The sequence below is a fragment of the Zootermopsis nevadensis genome, unplaced genomic scaffold (genome assembly GCF_977971745.1).
Source record: "Zootermopsis nevadensis isolate Lab colony 2312 unplaced genomic scaffold, Znev_1.0 Znev_ptg000001l, whole genome shotgun sequence".
Taxonomy (NCBI): Eukaryota; Metazoa; Arthropoda; class Insecta; order Blattodea; family Termopsidae; genus Zootermopsis; species Zootermopsis nevadensis.
The window spans coordinates 16,619,233-16,637,592 of record NW_028259133.1 but is presented as its reverse complement, the minus strand read 5'-3'; the positions used below and the strand labels follow the sequence as shown (position 1 = coordinate 16,637,592).

The 18,360-nt window shown below is 35.8% G+C and overlaps 3 protein-coding genes across 5 annotated transcripts; all 3 read right to left on the bottom strand.

Annotated features, from left to right (window-relative positions):
• Nucleotides 1-86: 86 nt before the first annotated feature.
• LOC110833156 (uncharacterized) lies at nt 87-3,676 on the bottom strand. 2 transcript variants are annotated; one of them, XM_087344843.1, is made up of 4 exons: nt 3,509-3,676; nt 1,619-1,719; nt 1,194-1,362; nt 87-544 (listed from the first exon to the last, which is right to left on the bottom strand). In XM_087344843.1, exons 1-2 carry the CDS (start codon nt 3,562-3,564, stop codon nt 1,620-1,622), a joined length of 156 nt encoding a protein of 51 aa, XP_087200969.1. In that variant the 5' UTR covers nt 3,565-3,676; the 3' UTR covers nt 87-544; nt 1,194-1,362; nt 1,619. The 2 variants fall into 2 exon arrangements, with proteins under 2 accessions (XP_087200969.1, XP_087200964.1); XM_087344838.1 differs by lacking the exons at nt 1,619-1,719; nt 3,509-3,676 and having other exon boundaries at nt 1,194-1,359.
• A 3,032-nt stretch (nt 3,677-6,708) lies between these two features.
• Nucleotides 6,709-18,302, bottom strand: Slu7 (Pre-mRNA-splicing factor Slu7). 2 transcript variants are annotated; one of them, XM_022070853.2, is made up of 11 exons: nt 18,206-18,302; nt 14,657-14,818; nt 13,497-13,685; nt 12,850-12,961; nt 12,099-12,289; nt 11,614-11,837; nt 10,434-10,740; nt 9,967-10,095; nt 9,733-9,876; nt 8,937-9,086; nt 6,709-8,518 (listed from the first exon to the last, which is right to left on the bottom strand). In XM_022070853.2, exons 2-11 carry the CDS (start codon nt 14,783-14,785, stop codon nt 8,342-8,344), a joined length of 1,752 nt encoding a protein of 583 aa, XP_021926545.1. In that variant the 5' UTR covers nt 14,786-14,818; nt 18,206-18,302; the 3' UTR covers nt 6,709-8,341. The 2 variants fall into 2 exon arrangements, with proteins under 2 accessions (XP_021926545.1, XP_087200919.1); XM_087344793.1 differs by lacking the exon at nt 18,206-18,302 and adding an exon at nt 16,272-16,409.
• Nucleotides 16,274-17,194, bottom strand: LOC147875220 (uncharacterized). Its single transcript, XM_087348066.1, has one exon. It carries the CDS (start codon nt 17,192-17,194, stop codon nt 16,274-16,276), a length of 921 nt encoding a protein of 306 aa, XP_087204192.1.
• Nucleotides 18,303-18,360: the final 58 nt, after the last annotated feature.

Genomic DNA, 18,360 nt, shown 5'->3' with positions numbered 1-18,360 from the left:
TTTCCTTCGTGCGATGGGATGTCATAAACAGACATCATCACTAAACGATTTTATGCGAGTATCCACACTTAAGACAAAAAATGATGTAGTATTTTCAGTAATTTTAATTTCTCTCACGTTTCCTCCAAATCCAGTATCAAAATAAAATTTTTTCTCGTACTGGAAAATATAACACAGGAATATAATCCTATCAAACGTAGTATTTAAAAATCACTACAGCCAATTTTACAAGGTACACATACATTTGCATACATTTGTTAAAATTCCACCACACATTAATTAATATATTTACATACTGAATTGTGAATGACAACACTACTTGGTTATGAATCAGAACAAACAGTAGTGTCTAACCAGTGACCATTGTAAACTACAAAACTATCTTACTACACAGTTTCAACAACAAAGCTAACAGTTATGCATATTCACAAAATGTTGCTTATTCTTAAACACTGGCCCCCAAGCACCATGTTGGGTACTCTTACGATCATGTGTTTTTTGTTCATCTTGTGCTTTCTTCCGAATGGCATCGAATCCAGCTTTTCTGAAAAATAAAATAATGCTAGTCACTGAATTCTTAGCAGTGTTCGCATGTTCCGACTTGTAATGTTTACTGCTTTAAAGAAAATTTATGTCTTACAACGCCTGTACGCATATTTACCTTAAAACAATATGCTCTTTAAAGGATTCTAGAGATCAAAACTATTCCAACACGTTCTGGATAGTTTGGGGTCGTTACTGACGCATTATCCCTAGTGTTGTAAATTCCATTACAATAAAAATTTCTGTGTCAGCTACAAAACCCGAGTGCTTTAGGGACCCACTGGCGCGACTAGTCGCGTGCGGCTAGTCGCGCCAGTGGGTAAGACACAAATTTCGGCGCATGCGCACGCCTATGTCTTCAGTGTTCTGTTACAAATGTAACTGTAACTGTTCAACAGTTTCCCTCTGCTCTTATTTTAGATACAATTAGCTTTATTTTCCTTATACAGCGTGCTGTCACGCCATTCTGCAAAAACTACCATAAAATACAAAGAGCTACACTGACATATATAAGCTTCAAAATATTGTTAGTATGATGAATTCAGTGATAAGATGGACGGGACATGTTACATGCATGGGACGGATAAGAAATAGATTAAATTATACAGGATGTTTCGTTGGCGTCTGCCTGCTGTCTCATAGGAACCCACCTGGAGCTGGAATCTCTGGAGCTTGAATCCCTGGAGCCTTGCTCCAAAACAGATGTGGACGCGCTACGCTCACCGCCTTGAACCATTCTGCTACAGTTCCTATTCGTTCACAGGCACAAACGTGAACCAGCGTGTTTGCTAAGAGACGAGGAAAGTTGCCGTGTACAGACTGAAAACAAAAACGTCTTTAGAGTAAAAGTATCAGCGTACTAGAAGAATATGTTCGCATTACAAGTGATCTGGGTTATATTTCAGTAAGATTCGTACGTTTAAAGTTAAATGTTGAAAACATCAAAACTTTTGTCTCGTTTTTAAATGCCAAATCTTTCGACACATCCCAATATCTAACATTTTTTTAAGATGTCTGGAGATTAATGTAACATTTGAGGAGTGGCATAAGATGATGTCTGATTGAGAATACTTACACTATGGGACGTGGTGTAGTTGAGTGAGAACCTGAAGCTCTAGGCGGTTGCCAGCGTTGCCCCTTCGACTGCCTTTGCTGGTGTACAGATTCTTCGCAAGCCTGCAGACACGTGGTTAAATTTCGTTCAGTACAAAATGTAACATCTGTTTTGTACACAACCACTGTCACGTCAATATAAATGCTATGACAATGAGGATGTCCATCTTCTGAGTTGTAGCGCCGTGTAGCCTGTAGAAGTTTGCCAACGTTTCAAAGGTCCTTGCTGCCTCCATTATCAAGGCGATGAGCCATCGCTACAACTCAGAAGACAGCCATCTTCATACTCACAGCCGTGAAAACCTGAAATCTTGCTATGCTAATTTATGAAAATGGGCCAGCGCTATTTTCGGTCCTATAATTCTTCCGCCTGTTAGAATGCTATTTATAAAATTTATTAAAATTACAGGAAGACGACTGAGTGGTTAGCACTCCTGCTTCGTGTTCAGGAGTCCCAAGTTAAAATCTCAGACCAGAGGCCGGGTTTCCTGACAGGTTTCTCGTAGCTTTCCTCAGTCCCTCCAGGCAAATACCAGGATAGAAACTTAAATAGGGGGCAAAGTTGATTATTTACATAATCTTTCGCATGTTTTAATCATCCTATCCTTCGAATCTATATGTATAGTCTAAGATCGAACAGCATTATTAAATAAACACTAAATAAATTAAGGAACCCAAGTCTCGGTTCAGGTCATATTACACGTCAATTTCAGTTTAGTTTTAAAATTATGACTTACTACGATGTTGTATTTTTAAGTATCATGTCTCTTTCAGTAACACAGATTCAGGAAGGGAAAAAATGGTATATGAAATGACGTATTTCATTTTGGCACTGAAAATTAATACACCAACAAATTCAAAAGAATTTTTTTTGAAGCTCACTTAAATTTAACCTAATAAATTTATACTGTATTCTACAGTTAATTATTTAATCTGCGATTTTTAAAAAAAAATCACAAGTAGAAGTAAAATCTTGGAAAGAGATTTATAATAGCCTTTGGCAATTGAAATGGCATTACATACATGCATAAACTGTAATAATCGTATCAAAGGATTATTTTCAGAATTATGTAGTTAACTTGTTTAGATTTACATTCTGTAGACATGAGTTTAAAATTGCTCTCGTAAATATGTATAATGCTGTAATGTCAATGTTATCTGTCGTACCCAAGATATCTCCATCTGAGGATTTTACAAATATTACTGCTCCATTATAGTGCATACATTTATATGTTCTTGACTTAAAATGTATAATGTAACATCATCATATTCACAGACTATGAGCAATGATTTCTGTGAAAAGTCCCGAATATTTTTAGAACATCATTTCGATACCCTATGAAACTAAATATCTGCACTGAGTTATTTCAAATAAATTTTACAGTGTAATATCCCAGTAAACAGTAATCTTCAAGTTATACAATGTACCGTATAATTACGCATTAACATTCGAGTACCTAAAATATAATTTTTACGTAACCTGAGCACTGAACATCGGTAACACTGGGTAATCATCGATTTGGAAAACTTCTCCTTAGCTGGACTTCATGTTCATTTACTACTAATGCAACTATTACACTACATACAATTCACAGCTTTTGTCAAAAACTATTTAATTTGTGTCCTGTTAAGTTTACACCACATCTTAAATTGTTTCAAATGATTATTGTAGCCTAGATATTAATGAGGTGTATATTTTACGACATATAAGAACTTTCAGAGCTGAGTTGGTTTAGGTAAAGACATAATCGTGTTTTACAAGTTTCAATTCATTCCGAATGGGTTACTCTTTCTATTAGGCGTCTTGAAAATTAGAAGTTTTCAGACTCCATAACATAAAACTAATTCTTACCTTACGGTTGGAAGAAATTTGGAAGTTGCTTGAAAGCCTGAAACTTTGCACTTCATCGACACATAGGAATACTATAAAAGCTCTGCTATTGTTTAGAAAAAGCTCAGAGATCGGCCCACGTTCCACATTCAACTGCTCCCAAGAACTCTGATCTCCGGTATTTAACATTCAAGTTCGGCAGGTTTTCAGTCGTCTTGCAGGTTTCCCCTTCCACCCCCCCAAGCCCCCCCACTCCCGTCACTTTCCACTTAAACCGCATATCATGAAACTTGATTACCCTTACCAATGCTGTTTGTAGCATCGTATAGAATTTGTAGGCAATTCTGCAAGGAAAACAGCACGAAGTACAAAGAACGTTAACACCATTCAATCAGCAGGAAATAAATACCAGAATGTTCACGTCCTTATTTATTCGGTCGATTTTGGGATATTTAACGAAGCTTTTAAACTGCTTAGGTTATGTAGCATCGGATGGCATAATGTTTAATTGGGAGAATTTGGAAAAATATGGAATAAATCTACAGTCGCCTATTTAAAAACTGCCTTGGTATTTGCCACGTCTAACTGAATGAGTTTCAGTTCAAGATCTAAACCCAGGATCTGGGAAATACTAAGCAGGAGTGCTAAAGCACTCGACAACTATGTTTTCTCAGGTTGGTATGGTCAGAGCTTGATTTCAATAGAAAATTCCATACTTTTCAATGATAAGCCAATTAGAAATTTTCTGCCACAGATGATCTCTGCTGAGAACTTCGTGGAATGTATGAATATGTCTTTCTTCTTTGCTTCAACGATCAAGTGAGTGAGCGTAGTTGGTAATCTCAACTATCATATAATTTCATGTCATAGCACAACACATTTTATAACGTTATGTCTCATTCCTTCAAGGACACGATGAACATCATTCTATTCCATATTTAGCACGTCCTTCTGCATTTAACGCAGTCTTAGCAAAGACGAATAACGTGATAGGAAGAGAGAGCCGAGTTCATGAGCTACTGATGTGATGTCAGGGTTACCATATTCACCATAAGTGTAAATAAACTCGAGAAGGGATAACCCAATTTTAATTAAATTTAATATTGGAAAATTTTACGAAAAACTGTCGAACCATTTCAACTTCAGGTTTTCTGACTAAAAATTTGTATACTGTCTTATCTGGACCGTGTTCTACGTGTCCCACCAATCTCAGCATCCTTAATTTATTCACCCTAATATCTGATGAACAGTAATAATTATAAAACTCTTTATTTCATAATTATATCCATCCTTTTCACACACCGCTTTCTGAAAGTGATATATTCCCCTAATCACTTTGCATTTGTCTTCTGCTCTTGGGTCGACAGACCAATATTCACACTCATAAACAACAGGTTAAATTAAGGAGTACTTCTAAAAATAAGAATTTGAGGCCGTCTCAGTAATCGTTTCTTGTCTGCGTGTTTTGATCAAAGGAAAACGGGTTCTGACTCAACTAACAAGTCGGATTGCATCAGCCAAGTTCTAATTGACCTTGAATTTCGTACGTTTTTTCGCCAACTTGATTTACGGTGAACTAAGGGTCGTAATGTATGACTTGATTTATCCTTCTTGGATGTCACATTAAAATTCAGTGCGATTTCGATATGTACAATTCCTTCTAAATATTCAGAGCAGTGACCGAATGCTCATTTTAACCACAATTTGGACATGCTTAATGCTAAGTCTACTATGAACGAGATACATCACACTGAAAACGACTTTACTTACTCTATCTTTAATGTGCCAAATAACAGTAAATCCTCTATTGAAATCCTAAGTTACCCACTTATATTTTCATGCAGATACTTCTGCAAGTAATTATGTTACAGAGCTTTCATTTCTACAGTATTCTGTCCTTTACATGATTACTTTTCCTGTTTGCAATCGCCATTTGCATCCAGCAGTCAACGAATGCCCTTCAGTGATCTATCTAGCGGTCATTAAGCCAGACGGTTCCGCGGATTATTACGACACGGCTTCAGAAATCCCATGTGCTGAGGGCATGGCCATTATGCAAAAGGAAGATGATGTTGCGTAAGTTCGGAATTACGTTTTGTGCAGACAATTATTTTTACATAATTTCGATGGAGCTACATGGAGCAACATGAAACCAAACTGAAAAATGCCAAATAGAAATATTTTGAATAAATCAGCTTTTAAATAGAGGCAATTGATATTTTGGGCTTTTCACATTCTTTGCTAATTTAGTGAAGACTTTAATAGAATCTATTGTCTGCAGCAACTCAGGTCTATAAATGTTTATCTACTATTCATGTTATGCCTACCTTATTTGTGCACGATTTCTCTCTGGCAGATTTGTGTGGGCGTTTTCTAGGCACTGCTAAACCTTTAACGTGTTGGGTCTACTAGCTCGTAGACAAAATGAACAGGGGGGAAATAAGAAATGGGAAGGTAAATTCTAGTCAGTAAAACCGAGGCAATTTGTCATTAACAACTGAAATGCATTTAGTAGTCCAAACCTGCCAAAAGAACACTTTACCATTCATAATATATGTTACTGACCACCTACAGCAGCCTCCTGCTTGATAATACTCCTTGGATATCCTAATACCCCAATAAAGATTCACCATTCTCCAAGATGATCTTCTCAAGCTATAAGTACCATGATGAATGGTAAGCTGAGGTCGCTGGCTTATAGTCATACCTTCTAATAATTGTGACATATGGTTTATCTCTACTGTAAGAGCTTCAATTATTTCACATTACCAATGCCAGTTCATTATGAGCCGGGATAGCTCAGTCAGTATATTGACTAGCTACAGGCTGCATGGCCAGGGATCAATCCCTGACGGGGGGCATAGGATTTTTCCTTTAGCCTCTGCGTCCAGACCGGCTCTGGGGCCCACCCAGCCTCCTCTACAATAGGAACCGGGTCCTTTCCCGGGGGTAAAGTCGGCTGGGGTGATGCCGACCACTCAGCCCCATCTAGTGCTGAGGTCAAGAGAGGAGCTATACCTCCACTCAACCCAAGCGCCTGTATGGCACGTAGTGGGACAAACTTTACTTTACTTAAATACCAGTTCATTACTTTGTTAAAATAATGTGATTACCTACCCAAGCAGTTTATCCCAGAAGCATTATACTTTTTGTACAAACTAAACATGTGTATGCTGTTCTCAATTCGCTCATAACAATCTTTAGAAAATAATTACTCTTAGTCATTTGTTCATGGTTTATTTCATTGCAGAAATCAAGAATTTGTCAATAAATGAATTATAACACAGCCACCATTCAGGTTTGGGTTTGCCGTCTTACTCGTTTTTACTTCACATGAGGTCTATGTTACATTTATTCTTAAAAACGGCAAAACTTTAGTTTAATCAAATAGTAATAAAAAACTGAAATCCGTGATACCCTGCTCAAAAGGGCACATTCTTTCATTTCAGAACTTAAAAGCAAAACTTAAAGTGAGTTACAGTAAGTCCCACACAACCTCAAGCACAAAACATTCAATACTGAAAACAGCAGGTAAGAGATAATGTAGAATGTGCCAGCAATTTGACAAGATGAGTTTTACCAAAATGTTTCTAACCACCCACAAGATAAAATGGTAAGATTTGAGGTTTTCACAGCAGTGAGTATGAAGATTTCTGTCTTCTGGGTTGTTGCGCCCTGATGACAGAGGCAATATGACCTCTGAAACGTTGGTAAACATCGATCAGACTACACAGGGCAACAACCCAGAAGACAGATTTCTTCATAAAATGGTAACATAACCTCGTCTCATCTCAGGTTCTACAACTCAGTGTGGGTCCTGGCTACCTCTTTTGGAGGTTATTTAATCTATTTGAATTTTAGTAGGACTCCTTGGACAAGTGATCATACCATCGCAAGGCCTCTCTCTACCTGTATACAGAAAAACAGACAAACATCCATGCCTTGAGTGGGATTCAAAGCCACAGGTGACATGACCTAGACCATAACCCACAGTCAACATCACTGTATTCCTATCACAAATCAAATTCAAACCAAAAACACAACTTATAAAACCAATATAAATAGAGGTCATCAGAATTCTAAGACTCTAACAAGATTGTTCAAACAATTTCTTTCATATCACACTAGCAAAAATTTCCTACAACAAACATCAACAATCACTCATAATGCAGTAGATCTTGCTCATTTGTAGGTTCCTGGATCAAGGTTTTGCTTAATATTTAAGCATCGTGGCATAGGTGTCTCGCTCTTTCACGGTCGCACTCGAGCATGTGCACGATAGCCCGCATACACCCACCTGTTCGCAGTTTTTGAAAGTATCTGCTGCCCTTACGTTTGAACAAACGACAACTTTCGTTCTGGAATGCTGTCATTGAGAAAAATATTTGAAGGACAAACCAAGTTCAAAAATCTGAGACCAAATTATTTCGAAAATTCGTTTTTCTACTTATTGTCTGACAATTTACAAGAACTCAGTCTACAAATTAAAAATATTATGTAGATCTTAATTAATTTCACAATTCAGAAACTAATGTATGATAAACTTAAGTGCTACATTTAATTGTTATTGTACATGTTATACTATAAGCAGTAAGCACATGTTTGTATTTTAGCCATACACTAATACCTACTACACTAAAAATCTAAAGTAACTAATTCACAATAATAAAATAAGAAGTCTTATACTCTAAATACAGAAAGTAGCCCATGTTAGGTAAATATATACTTAACTGCTTAAACTATGTACATAAATGGGTTCTGATATTACACCTTTAATTTAATTTTTCTTATACAAAATCAAGAGATGACATAAAAAGGTATATCTGTGATGGATCAACATTTGAGACAGCTCACTCAACCAATGAACTGAGCCATGGGATCTTCATCTCGCCTCTTCTTCATATAATATGCTTCCATCTCTTCATCCGTCGGTTTCTTTATTTCAGTCATGCTGTTATAAGGTCGTTTACGCTCATCCATAGCAAGAATACGTACAGCCTCTTTATGATTAAGTTCCTCTTGTGCCAACGCCTGCAAAGATTTGTGCACACATTATCAAATGAAAATGCAACCTCTGCTAAAAATGATGCTTCAAATCCATGTAAAATACAGCAACAAGCACAACTGATCTCACTAGCTCTATTCTTCTTGCATAAATACGTCTTAGGATCATTACATACACAGTGGTAATACTCACCTACCAATAAAAAGTAAACATCCCTTCTGTATTTGAATTTGATGATTAATATTCAAACTGATTCGGTATGCGTCAACATGTATAACACGCAAAAACATAAAACTCAAGTGCTTGGAATGAATATTTGTTTAAGAGTGGAAACTGTAAATATGTATGAATGAAGTTCCATGTAAGTTCAGAGGTCTCAACATATACAGAGAACTTTTATTTGCATCACAGATTTACACACAGCTCTGTAATAACCATACTTACAGCCTTCAATTTATCCTCTTCACTTTCCTCCTTAGCTTTAATTTTTTTCCTTTCTTTCTGTTTCCTTTTCTTCTCTTTTCTCCTCTTTCTCTTCTCTTTCTTGCTATTCTCAGCAGCAAATGCTTTTCGTTTCTCACATTCTGAATCACTCTGCAAATAAATGGCAAAGTGCTTATGCTAATCCACAACAGAATCAGTAAGATGAAAATTCCCATCCTTTCAACCCTAAGGACATTAATTCATTTTAAGATGCAATAATAATAGAAGCATCTGAAAATAAAAGTTGCAAAAATGCCATGTCTACCTGCCTACCTGTCTGTACACAACACAAGCACCACAGAATTGATTTGCATTAAATTTTATATTGGGGAGTTATACAAAAATTTGTTGACACAATCTAATTTCAGTGAAGTTGCTGACCAAAGCTCCAAGCTCTCTGGACCTAAGGCCTCGGTCAGTCATCCCAGGTAAAGAAGTCACTGTACCCCAGTCAGCTGCATAACTATGTGCAAGAAACCCCAAAAATGATATTACAGTCAGACAATCCACCGAAGCAAATGTCACCGACACCATTTGCAACAAACAAAAATCAAATTCTGGCAAACACACTAGAAATGTTATCCTATGAGCAAATTCCCCGCACTTGTGAGGGTGCAGCCAGTTAAGATCCATGGGCCTCCTCTAATTGTGGGATGGGACCGACTAAGTAACAAACATGTTACACGTTCACAAATGATTTACGAATTATAATCTGTCAAGTACTGTTCAGTATTGTCAATGTGTCATGAACACTTACATCTGATGAAGAATCTGAACTCTCAACAGAACTACTGGATTCTTCCTTCTCATGGTTATGAGAAGATTCACTAGATGTCCCAGCAAGTGGTCCAGACGTATTTGATGATGCGGCTTTCCCCGCTTCACCAACGCAGTAGGAGTTCTGTATACAAAACAAAGTATTTTATCACCCACAACACTGAGAGAGGTAATTAATTACAAGTACAAAATACACAACAACATGGACACTCACCTTCACAAATGAGTGACAACACTTGAATCCCCAACGTCCATTGTGCCAGTAGGACCCCCACACAGAAGCGTGGTTATTAGGGAACACGTCCTCTTCATATTTGGAACGGATTATTTGTTTCTCTTGGCCCTGTGCATTAATCATATTACAATTAAATATGAATGATTATATTTTATAATTAATGATTAACAATTACCCATTTAATCCATTACTAGTAAACACAACTGTTGCACACTCAAGAAATTTTGAATCACACAAAGTAGATTTGTTTGTAACTGATTCTTCAAAAGCTAATAGTCACTTAGCTACTCAATATATTTCCATTTTTTATGGAGCCTGATGGCTCATTACCAACTTACAAATGAAATGTAACTGCATTAAATGTTATTAAAAGAAAACAGAAATGGAAACTTTGATTTCATATGGAACAGTCAGTTACACACTGTGGCCAAGGGTTCTGTTCTTACCTTGATAACCTTGCCATAACGAGAGTACTCCACGTACTCCTCAGTCTGTGCAAGCAACAGAGGTTTGGGAGGTGCCTGGAGATGTTCTTCACCTCCGTAGCGCTGAAGGATGCTCTCCTGCACCTGACTCTTGAACTGGTCCTTCTTTTTGTCATACTCCTTCTGAAGCATCTCAAGTTTAGTGGGCTCCGCCAGCAAATGCACATCAACACCTTTCTCATATGCCTCCCAAGCAAACACCTGTGCCACAGAGTGCTTCTGGGTATCTCCAGAGAATCGCACAAAATTCTCACCAGCATAATCAACACTGAAATGAATATGACACTCGTTTTTACTGACAAGCATTAACATATATTTAACAAGTTAGAAAAATTATGCAGAGCATAACAGTTCTAACACATTTGCTCTGTTATTACCTTTTACATTTCCTAAATATTCCATGCACATATTTATATATTGGTTTGGTATGCATTACAGTGTTAAATGTTAATTTTTCCCTATAAACACCACTGTTTTCATATAAACTGTTCGGTCTTTAATTTAAGCAAATAAAGACTTCTGTGATAATCACTTGTTTCTGCAAATAATCTGGTCATCAACGTACATTAATGTGTAATTCTTTTCTTATTCACAGTGATTCTTAAGTGACATCCATTTTCATTTATCTATTACATACGCACACAAACAAAATTAATATACTGCTTCCTTGTATAAGTATCTTGTTTGTTCTAATACAACTTGAGTAACTGTTCTTACCCTAATTTTTATGTAGGCTTCAGTTACAATACATTTCATTGCCTTTATTAACTCCTTGAAGTCAAGAATAAAGTAAATAGCATTTTAAAAAATTCAATTCTTACCTCAAAGGAAACACAACACTGCCATTACCAAGATCAACTGATTGATACTATTTGGAGGCATAATCACTGATTATTCTAAGAACCATATAAAATCCACATAAATACACTCTGTTGGCAAAATGCAGAGTTACTGATTGTTAAAGCAAGTGGTACTTATAGCTAGCACGAAGCTTTGAAGTTAACTGTTAGAGGATGAATAAATTTTACTAATTGTAATTCCTGCAGTTAATTCAGTGGTTATGTTACAAGATTTGTACCTCAACACTAATTCAGCTGACAAAACATGAAAAGCATGCATTATAAAAAATATGAATATTTACTCTTGCTCAACAAGCGAAGCACTAGCATGTGGATCATCCCTCATAGAACGTGTCTTAGGATCATAGTAAGCTGAGTTTGGATCCAAATTACGCAGATACTTGGCTGTATCTTCACGTATCCTCAAGTTACGCACTGTGATCCGCTGCTTACTGTCTACCTTGGTACCAGGCATGTCCACCTCATCTACATATTTGTCTTCATCCTCTTTGTCTACATCCTCTGACTGTAATAAATACAAAAGTTTAGTGCCTTGCACTGTCTGTGGCAGTGTCAGGGCAGAAGATATAATTAATGTGATCTTAAAAAAAGCTCTAAGTGTAGACAATAGCTCAATTAAAGGTAAAAAGATATTTTAATAATTAAACATAACATCAAATCTGATAGCAAAATGCTGCAAAACTAACATACACTTAACAAGGCAAACACCAATGATGCAGAATCCCAGAAAACCATAATCTAAAGACTAGGAAAAAGTTTCTTGTACCTCAACATCCCCATCCACAGTCGAGTTCAACTTATCTGCTCTCAGTTGTCTCTTTGCCTCCTCAATCTTCTGATATTCTTCAATAATCGCTTTATGTTGTGATGGGTCATAACCACTCCACCTGTCACGCTTCCCATCATAATCCATTGCCAACTCTGGCTGAATAAACTCATCTGCAGCAATTTTAGCTCCTGCAAATAAATACACAAGCATAGTTTAATATTAAAAGTTATGAAATATATATTCTGATGAAAATGTAACAGCAGCCAACTACTGTGGTCTCACAAGTGCTGGAACTGTTTCAGTCATGTACACAAGGGCACAATAATATTTTAAAAACTTATACTAAAAAATGTTGATGTAGCTAAAAACTACCATTTGATTCCATAATTTACAGCTCCTACATCACAAACTACTAAGGTAGTGTAAATCATGTCCTCATATTCTGCAAATATTACAGGACTTGAGGGATCTGAGATATTCATGGTAATGCAGATGTCAATGCTGGTCTTCTGGAGGTGTGACTTTTGTCAAAATGTTATAATTTACAGTCACTTCATCAAAGTATTTATTTCATTCTTCATCCTCAGTTTATTTAAATCCTTTGGCATCGACAGGTTAATGGCACAGCATACAGTACAGGCAAATCACTCAAGAATTCTGTGATAAAAAAAGTTTCTCTTCAGAATCAAAACTAGTTATTGCTGTACACTACTATAAACATGGTTTCTTGCGTCTGCAAAACACTCACCTGTATATTTAGCACCCACTTTCCGTGGTCGTTCCATGCAGTCTTTCTTCTTATGTGTCATTGCCCCACAGTTTTCACAAGACCCTTTCCTGTATTTCACTGCAACAGAGGTCTACAGAAAAAAAAAATGCAATGCAATGTGACAGTTCAGACCATTTCTCCACAGAACACATTTTAACATAATTCTTCCATCTAAGCCAAGGTCTCCCATGAAATCACTTTCATAAAATTTCCAATCAAGATTTTATACATATTTCTCATATCCCCCATGCATGTTGTGTGTTTCACCCAGCACATCTTTATTCAATTTCTCACTCTAATGCTAGATAAAAATTAAAAATCGTAAGCTCCTCAAAATACATTTTTTCCCTTTTTCTATTCTCCTCTTCCTTGGATCCAAACTACAAACTTCCAATTTGTGAGTGGAAAGAATCTACTGCCAAATTTTGGGCCTCTGATAAACATTGGAATTTAGTGAGTGTATTTTTACCTTACTAATTAACTAACTCTGCACAGCAGAATTTTTTGTTGATAAGTAAAAAAAAAAATCCCACATTTTACAAAACATGAAGGTTCATAACTTCCATGTTCACTACAGCCCACCCTTAAATTGAAATCATAGCTACCAGTAGAATGAAGTTACTCACTGTGTCAACTCCTCTTTTGTACCACTCATCTAGTTTTGAAAACGTCTTCTCCTTTTCTGGCTGCGGTCGCTGATGTTTTAGGGTGGGACCTTTTGCACCAAAGTACCATGGGGCAGATGATATGTATTGTGGGATGTGAGGGTTGATATCTTTTCCTTCCTCATCCACTGCAGCTGGAGCAGTTCCAGCCTAGAAAACAAGAAGTTTAAATTTAAATTATAATAAAACTCTCTCTAAAAATAGCTCACTCAGTTGTAATTACTCAGCCGGTCAAAACCTCCCTGATTTAATAGATACCTCTCATTATCACACCAGTAAAATCCACTTCATTGTCTCACATCCATTTTCGAATTGCTTTCAATCTCTGCATTGGTCTCCCATGGAGTCTCTTGTTTCAAGGCATTAGACCAAAATGTTGTTTCTATTCTCTTCATTAGTGCTACATGACCCAACCATCCCATCCTCCTTGATTTAATCATCATGACAATACTAGACAAACAGTATGAAGCTCATTATGATTCTCTTTATGAATCCAAACATAAATTGCTTTCACATATCACAAGACCATATTTTAGCTTCACAGAATACTATGAACATCTTTACGTTTTCTGTATTATCATGTTGATACAAAGTGTGTTGGTACAGAATGGCTACTGGTTGTTTCATAAAGCATGTATGACTTCATAAGCAAAAACTAATTTTTTAACTTTCCAAAAGTATAAATCCTAAGGAAAATATTTAAATTGGATTCTGAGTAAACCGCTGAAGCTATAGGCATTTCAAGAGCTTTTGTCTGTTAAGAATGGTTGATGTCTCTGCAATAAATTGTATGGGTAAATTATGCATTTCTATTTTTTCATGCAAGAGCAAATTTACCATGTCAGGTTACAAATGGATGAGACAGGCCTGTTCTGAAACATTTAAATTTAAAAATTCAGTCCATATCACAATGATGTCTCCCTTACAAAGCTCAAGTAGTTAATTATGTTTAATAAAATAATCACTGTTTATTCTAAGAATCATATGACAGGTAAACTGCAGAATTAATAACTGTTAAAGTAAGGAGCACACAGTTACCACTGGACTTTAAAAGGTTAATCTAATAATAAATGAGTTTGTGAATAAGTGTTAGTAAACTTCTTTTTACTATAATATAATACCTTCCGTGCTTCTTCAAGTTCCTTAGCTTTCCTCCAGTCTTCTCGGGATTTCTTTTTAGGTTCATCTTCTTCAAACTGACTTTTATTTCGGAGTACTTCAGAAACAGGAACATTATTTGCAGTTGTCATGGTGGACAACTACACTATACTATTTTAAACACACTGAAAACAAGAACAAATTCTTTTTGATTCAAAATTCATTCAGCACTTTTTCTGCTTTCATTAAACAGACCATTAAAAAAATGTATGCTCATTTGGTGTACCATATTTGGAGAAAATAGGTATACCAAAACTGTCTAAAATCTATTTTTTTAAAACTATGTCAAATCAAAGTTTGCTCCATTTGACAAGAGTGAGTACAAACATCCACAACACATACTACATGTGTGCTTATATATACAGACAATAGCAGTGGAATTGTTGTGGTGGATTTATTATTGCAACAGAAACATACATTATTCATCAAAAATAATTGTCCAAACATAAATTTGCAAAAACCACACATATCAACACTTATGTATACTGGCATCTCACAAACAAAATTCACAGCCAAACAAGAGTTTACTTCAGCTCTGAACAAATAATGTGCTGCATATGGGTTAAAATATAATTCTGAAATATTGTGGGCTACTAGCTTTTTGAAGAAAAACAAATTTTGTTAAGATAATTTATTTCTGTAGAATGTTAAACAACAGCAGGCACACAAAATATACTTTCATCAACTTTAACATGATATCAATAACTAATAAATAATTGGAAACAGGCATGTTATATTTGGTTAATTAGTTTAATTAATGTACTTATCTCTTAACAAAACTGCATTAATACATAAAAGCCTGCAAACACATTCCTGATGTTTACAAATGTATTTTCTGTGATTTTAACTCATATCATGTTTCAATTGCATTGAAATATAATAAGTATTGACCATAGCTCTCAAAATATTCCATATACCAGGGTATTTACTAGTAACAATAATTTTTCAATTAAGTTATACAACAACATTTCAAAAGTTACTTTCTTCTAGAAAACAACCAGAGTTCACTGCTTGAAACTTACAGTACTGAGATCTCATAGTGCTGCTACAGTTCACACTACACTCCTTTAGTAACACAATTTCAACATACTCAGTCAAGCATTCACTTAAATAAGTAAGTGGCATATTTTACTACACACATCCTTTTTGTCAAAAGCCACATTTCAAACAGATAAATGTAATATGACCTCCCCACTGCAGTTTTTTGAGTTTATATTCCTACTAAACTTACTTGTGAAAATAATAATTACCAAATAGTACACAATCCACATTCATTTATTCAAGTGCTAGTGACATTTCTTGACATGTCATATGGAAGCAAAGTAAATGTTAACAAATTTTATGAGAGCCCAGTATTTGAATAATCTGATCCATCCAGTAGATATTCAAGCAATACAAATCTGCTAGCACCACTCAAAATGTTACACAACAAAAAGCTGCAAGTGAAAATCTCAAGAAAGCTCAGACCATCCACTTATGGTACGAACGCTCCAAATCTAATAACATGGTATTCGTGCCACAGTGGTCAGTCATTGTTAAATAATTTAGAATAAATACAGAATGGGCTGTACAGCTTACCTCTAATACACAACAGCCGTCAATGGATCTCTGAATGGGCCTGGGTATACTTTCGCAACATCTTCCAGAAATCTATCAAACTTTTCTCCTGTACTCAGTAACTCCATAGGATGGAAGTACAGGTATTGAAACAAACACAGGTCACGAGTTCTTGACTCCTGAGCTTCATCTACAAAACGTTTTGCAGTACGCCACATACACTTTACTTCGTTACTTTTCCCTTCTGCATTATCAGACTCCACAAATTCTAAATGATGGTCAACAAACTCTTTCTGAAACTCATCACTCTTCAACTTTTTATACGATTCCCACGTATCTGTCAATATTTTGGAGCCTTGTAAAACAAAAGTTTTGATTAATGGAATCAGAGTCCCAGCATTGTTCTTTTGAATTTCAAGCAAAAAACAATCATTTGTGTCCTTATCTACTCCTTCTAGAAAACAGACTCGTTTCCGCTGAGAAGCGATGAATCTGTCAACGTGAAATTCATTTATCACCACCACATGACCAGGTCCACCAATAGGTTTGGTCCGGTTACTTACAATCACATAGCATACCTCACGACAGAACTGATAGTAGTCCAGAACAGTAGTCTTGCTCAATTTTAGTTGTTCAGCAGATTCACTAATATTATCACCTCTAATCCAAAAATATATTAACATAAAATTTTGGCGTACACTTAAATGAGACCCAAAGAACCATGTATTTTTTGTGACTGACCACTTTTTGCGACACTTTTTTCTTGAGCACCTCAATGAAAATGGCACTTTCAGTCCTTCATTGGAGCGTTTATACCAGCCAACATTGCCAATGAAACAGACTGGACAAAGTGTTTTCTTTTCTGGTAATAAATTTTTCTTCACTGCAAACTCTATAGCTGTTGATTCATTTTCTACTGCTACTTCCAGCTCCTCAAATTGCATAATGCTGCAAGATGTATACTGTACAAACAAAAGCCCACATATAAATTATATTATTGGTCTTCAGGCAAAAGTGTTGTAGACTGACAACAGCTGTTAACACATATACATATCATATCACATTGAAAAATTAAGAATATTCAAAATAATTAAAAATAAATATAACAGAACATTCATAAATATCAAGATCAGAGATCTCCAATGGTATGATGTTTCTCAAAGGCCAGTCAATTTGTACCTCCAATTGTAATGTCTATAGTTTAATCAGGGGACAGGTGAACAAATATACATATACAATTTGCTAACAAGGTTCCAACTAACCCCAGAAACTACAACACCCTATGTGGTATTTTATGTAAAAGTAGTATGTTAGTGGAAACAGAACTTTATCAATGAAATCAGTGAAGTGTGGCAATGGTATTATTTCTCAAAGACAAAATCCAAAACACACTCATGACCTTGTAACTTCAGCCTGAATACCAATATAATTTAAAGTGCATGCATCACAACCATACAGACAATACATAACTTATCAATGTGCATATATGAACCCTCATAACAAAAGAAGATCCTGTCTGTATTTTAATGGAACATTACATTCAGAATAACGTGTTCTAAACGTGAGTATTTTTACAAGTTAATGCAACAGCACACACAATGGGTTCTGTATCACGTTTGATGACGGGGTAATAAATTGAGGGCTATGGCCAAAACATGAAGTTGGCACTTTTTCACGACACCATACTGAAACTTTCAAGTAAAACATGTCCTCTGTACGTAACTCCTTTTTAAAATTTCCTAAGAAAAGGCGATATTGTTTTCTGCGCACGTGAGATAAGTGCTCAGGCACTCACATCTACAAAAGTAATAATACTCCATTTGTTACGACGAAAATGGTAAAAGAAATACTAGTATAAAAGAAAACGTCGAACGTTAAATACCTCGCTTTTTAATTGCTAAAACCTGTTCTACAACGCCGAACGCAATTTATTAGTATATTGTAAAGCTGATTACCTTCAAAACAGATGGCTAAAACCAATTATCTGACTATAACACACTACTGACAACCATATTACTTTGAGAAGTGACTTCACAAATTCACATTAAACAGGATAATAAACTCATTTTGCAGCGAATATAATGCACAGAATACCAACATACAAAAAGCA

Bases quoted from the DNA above. Each gene is read 5' to 3' on its own strand.
- LOC110833156 (XM_087344838.1), bottom strand. From the start codon at position 1,279: ATGGTTCAAGGCGGTGAGCGTAGCGCGTCCACATCTGTTTTGGAGCAA. The intron at 545-1,193 runs GTGGGTTCCTAT...TTTATTTTTCAG, and splicing joins TCCAGAGATTCCAGCTCCAG to AAAAGCTGGATTCGATGCCA.
- Slu7 (XM_022070853.2), bottom strand. From the start codon at position 14,785: ATGACAACTGCAAATAATGTTCCTGTTTCTGAAGTACTCCGAAATAAA. The intron at 12,290-12,849 runs GTGAGTGTTTTG...ATTTATTTGCAG, and splicing joins AGTGGGTGCTAAATATACAG to GAGCTAAAATTGCTGCAGAT. The intron at 10,741-11,613 runs GTAAATATTCAT...TATTCATTTCAG, and splicing joins GCTTCGCTTGTTGAGCAAGA to TGTTGATTATGCTGGTGAGA.
- LOC147875220 (XM_087348066.1), bottom strand. From the start codon at position 17,194: ATGCAATTTGAGGAGCTGGAAGTAGCAGTAGAAAATGAATCAACAGCT.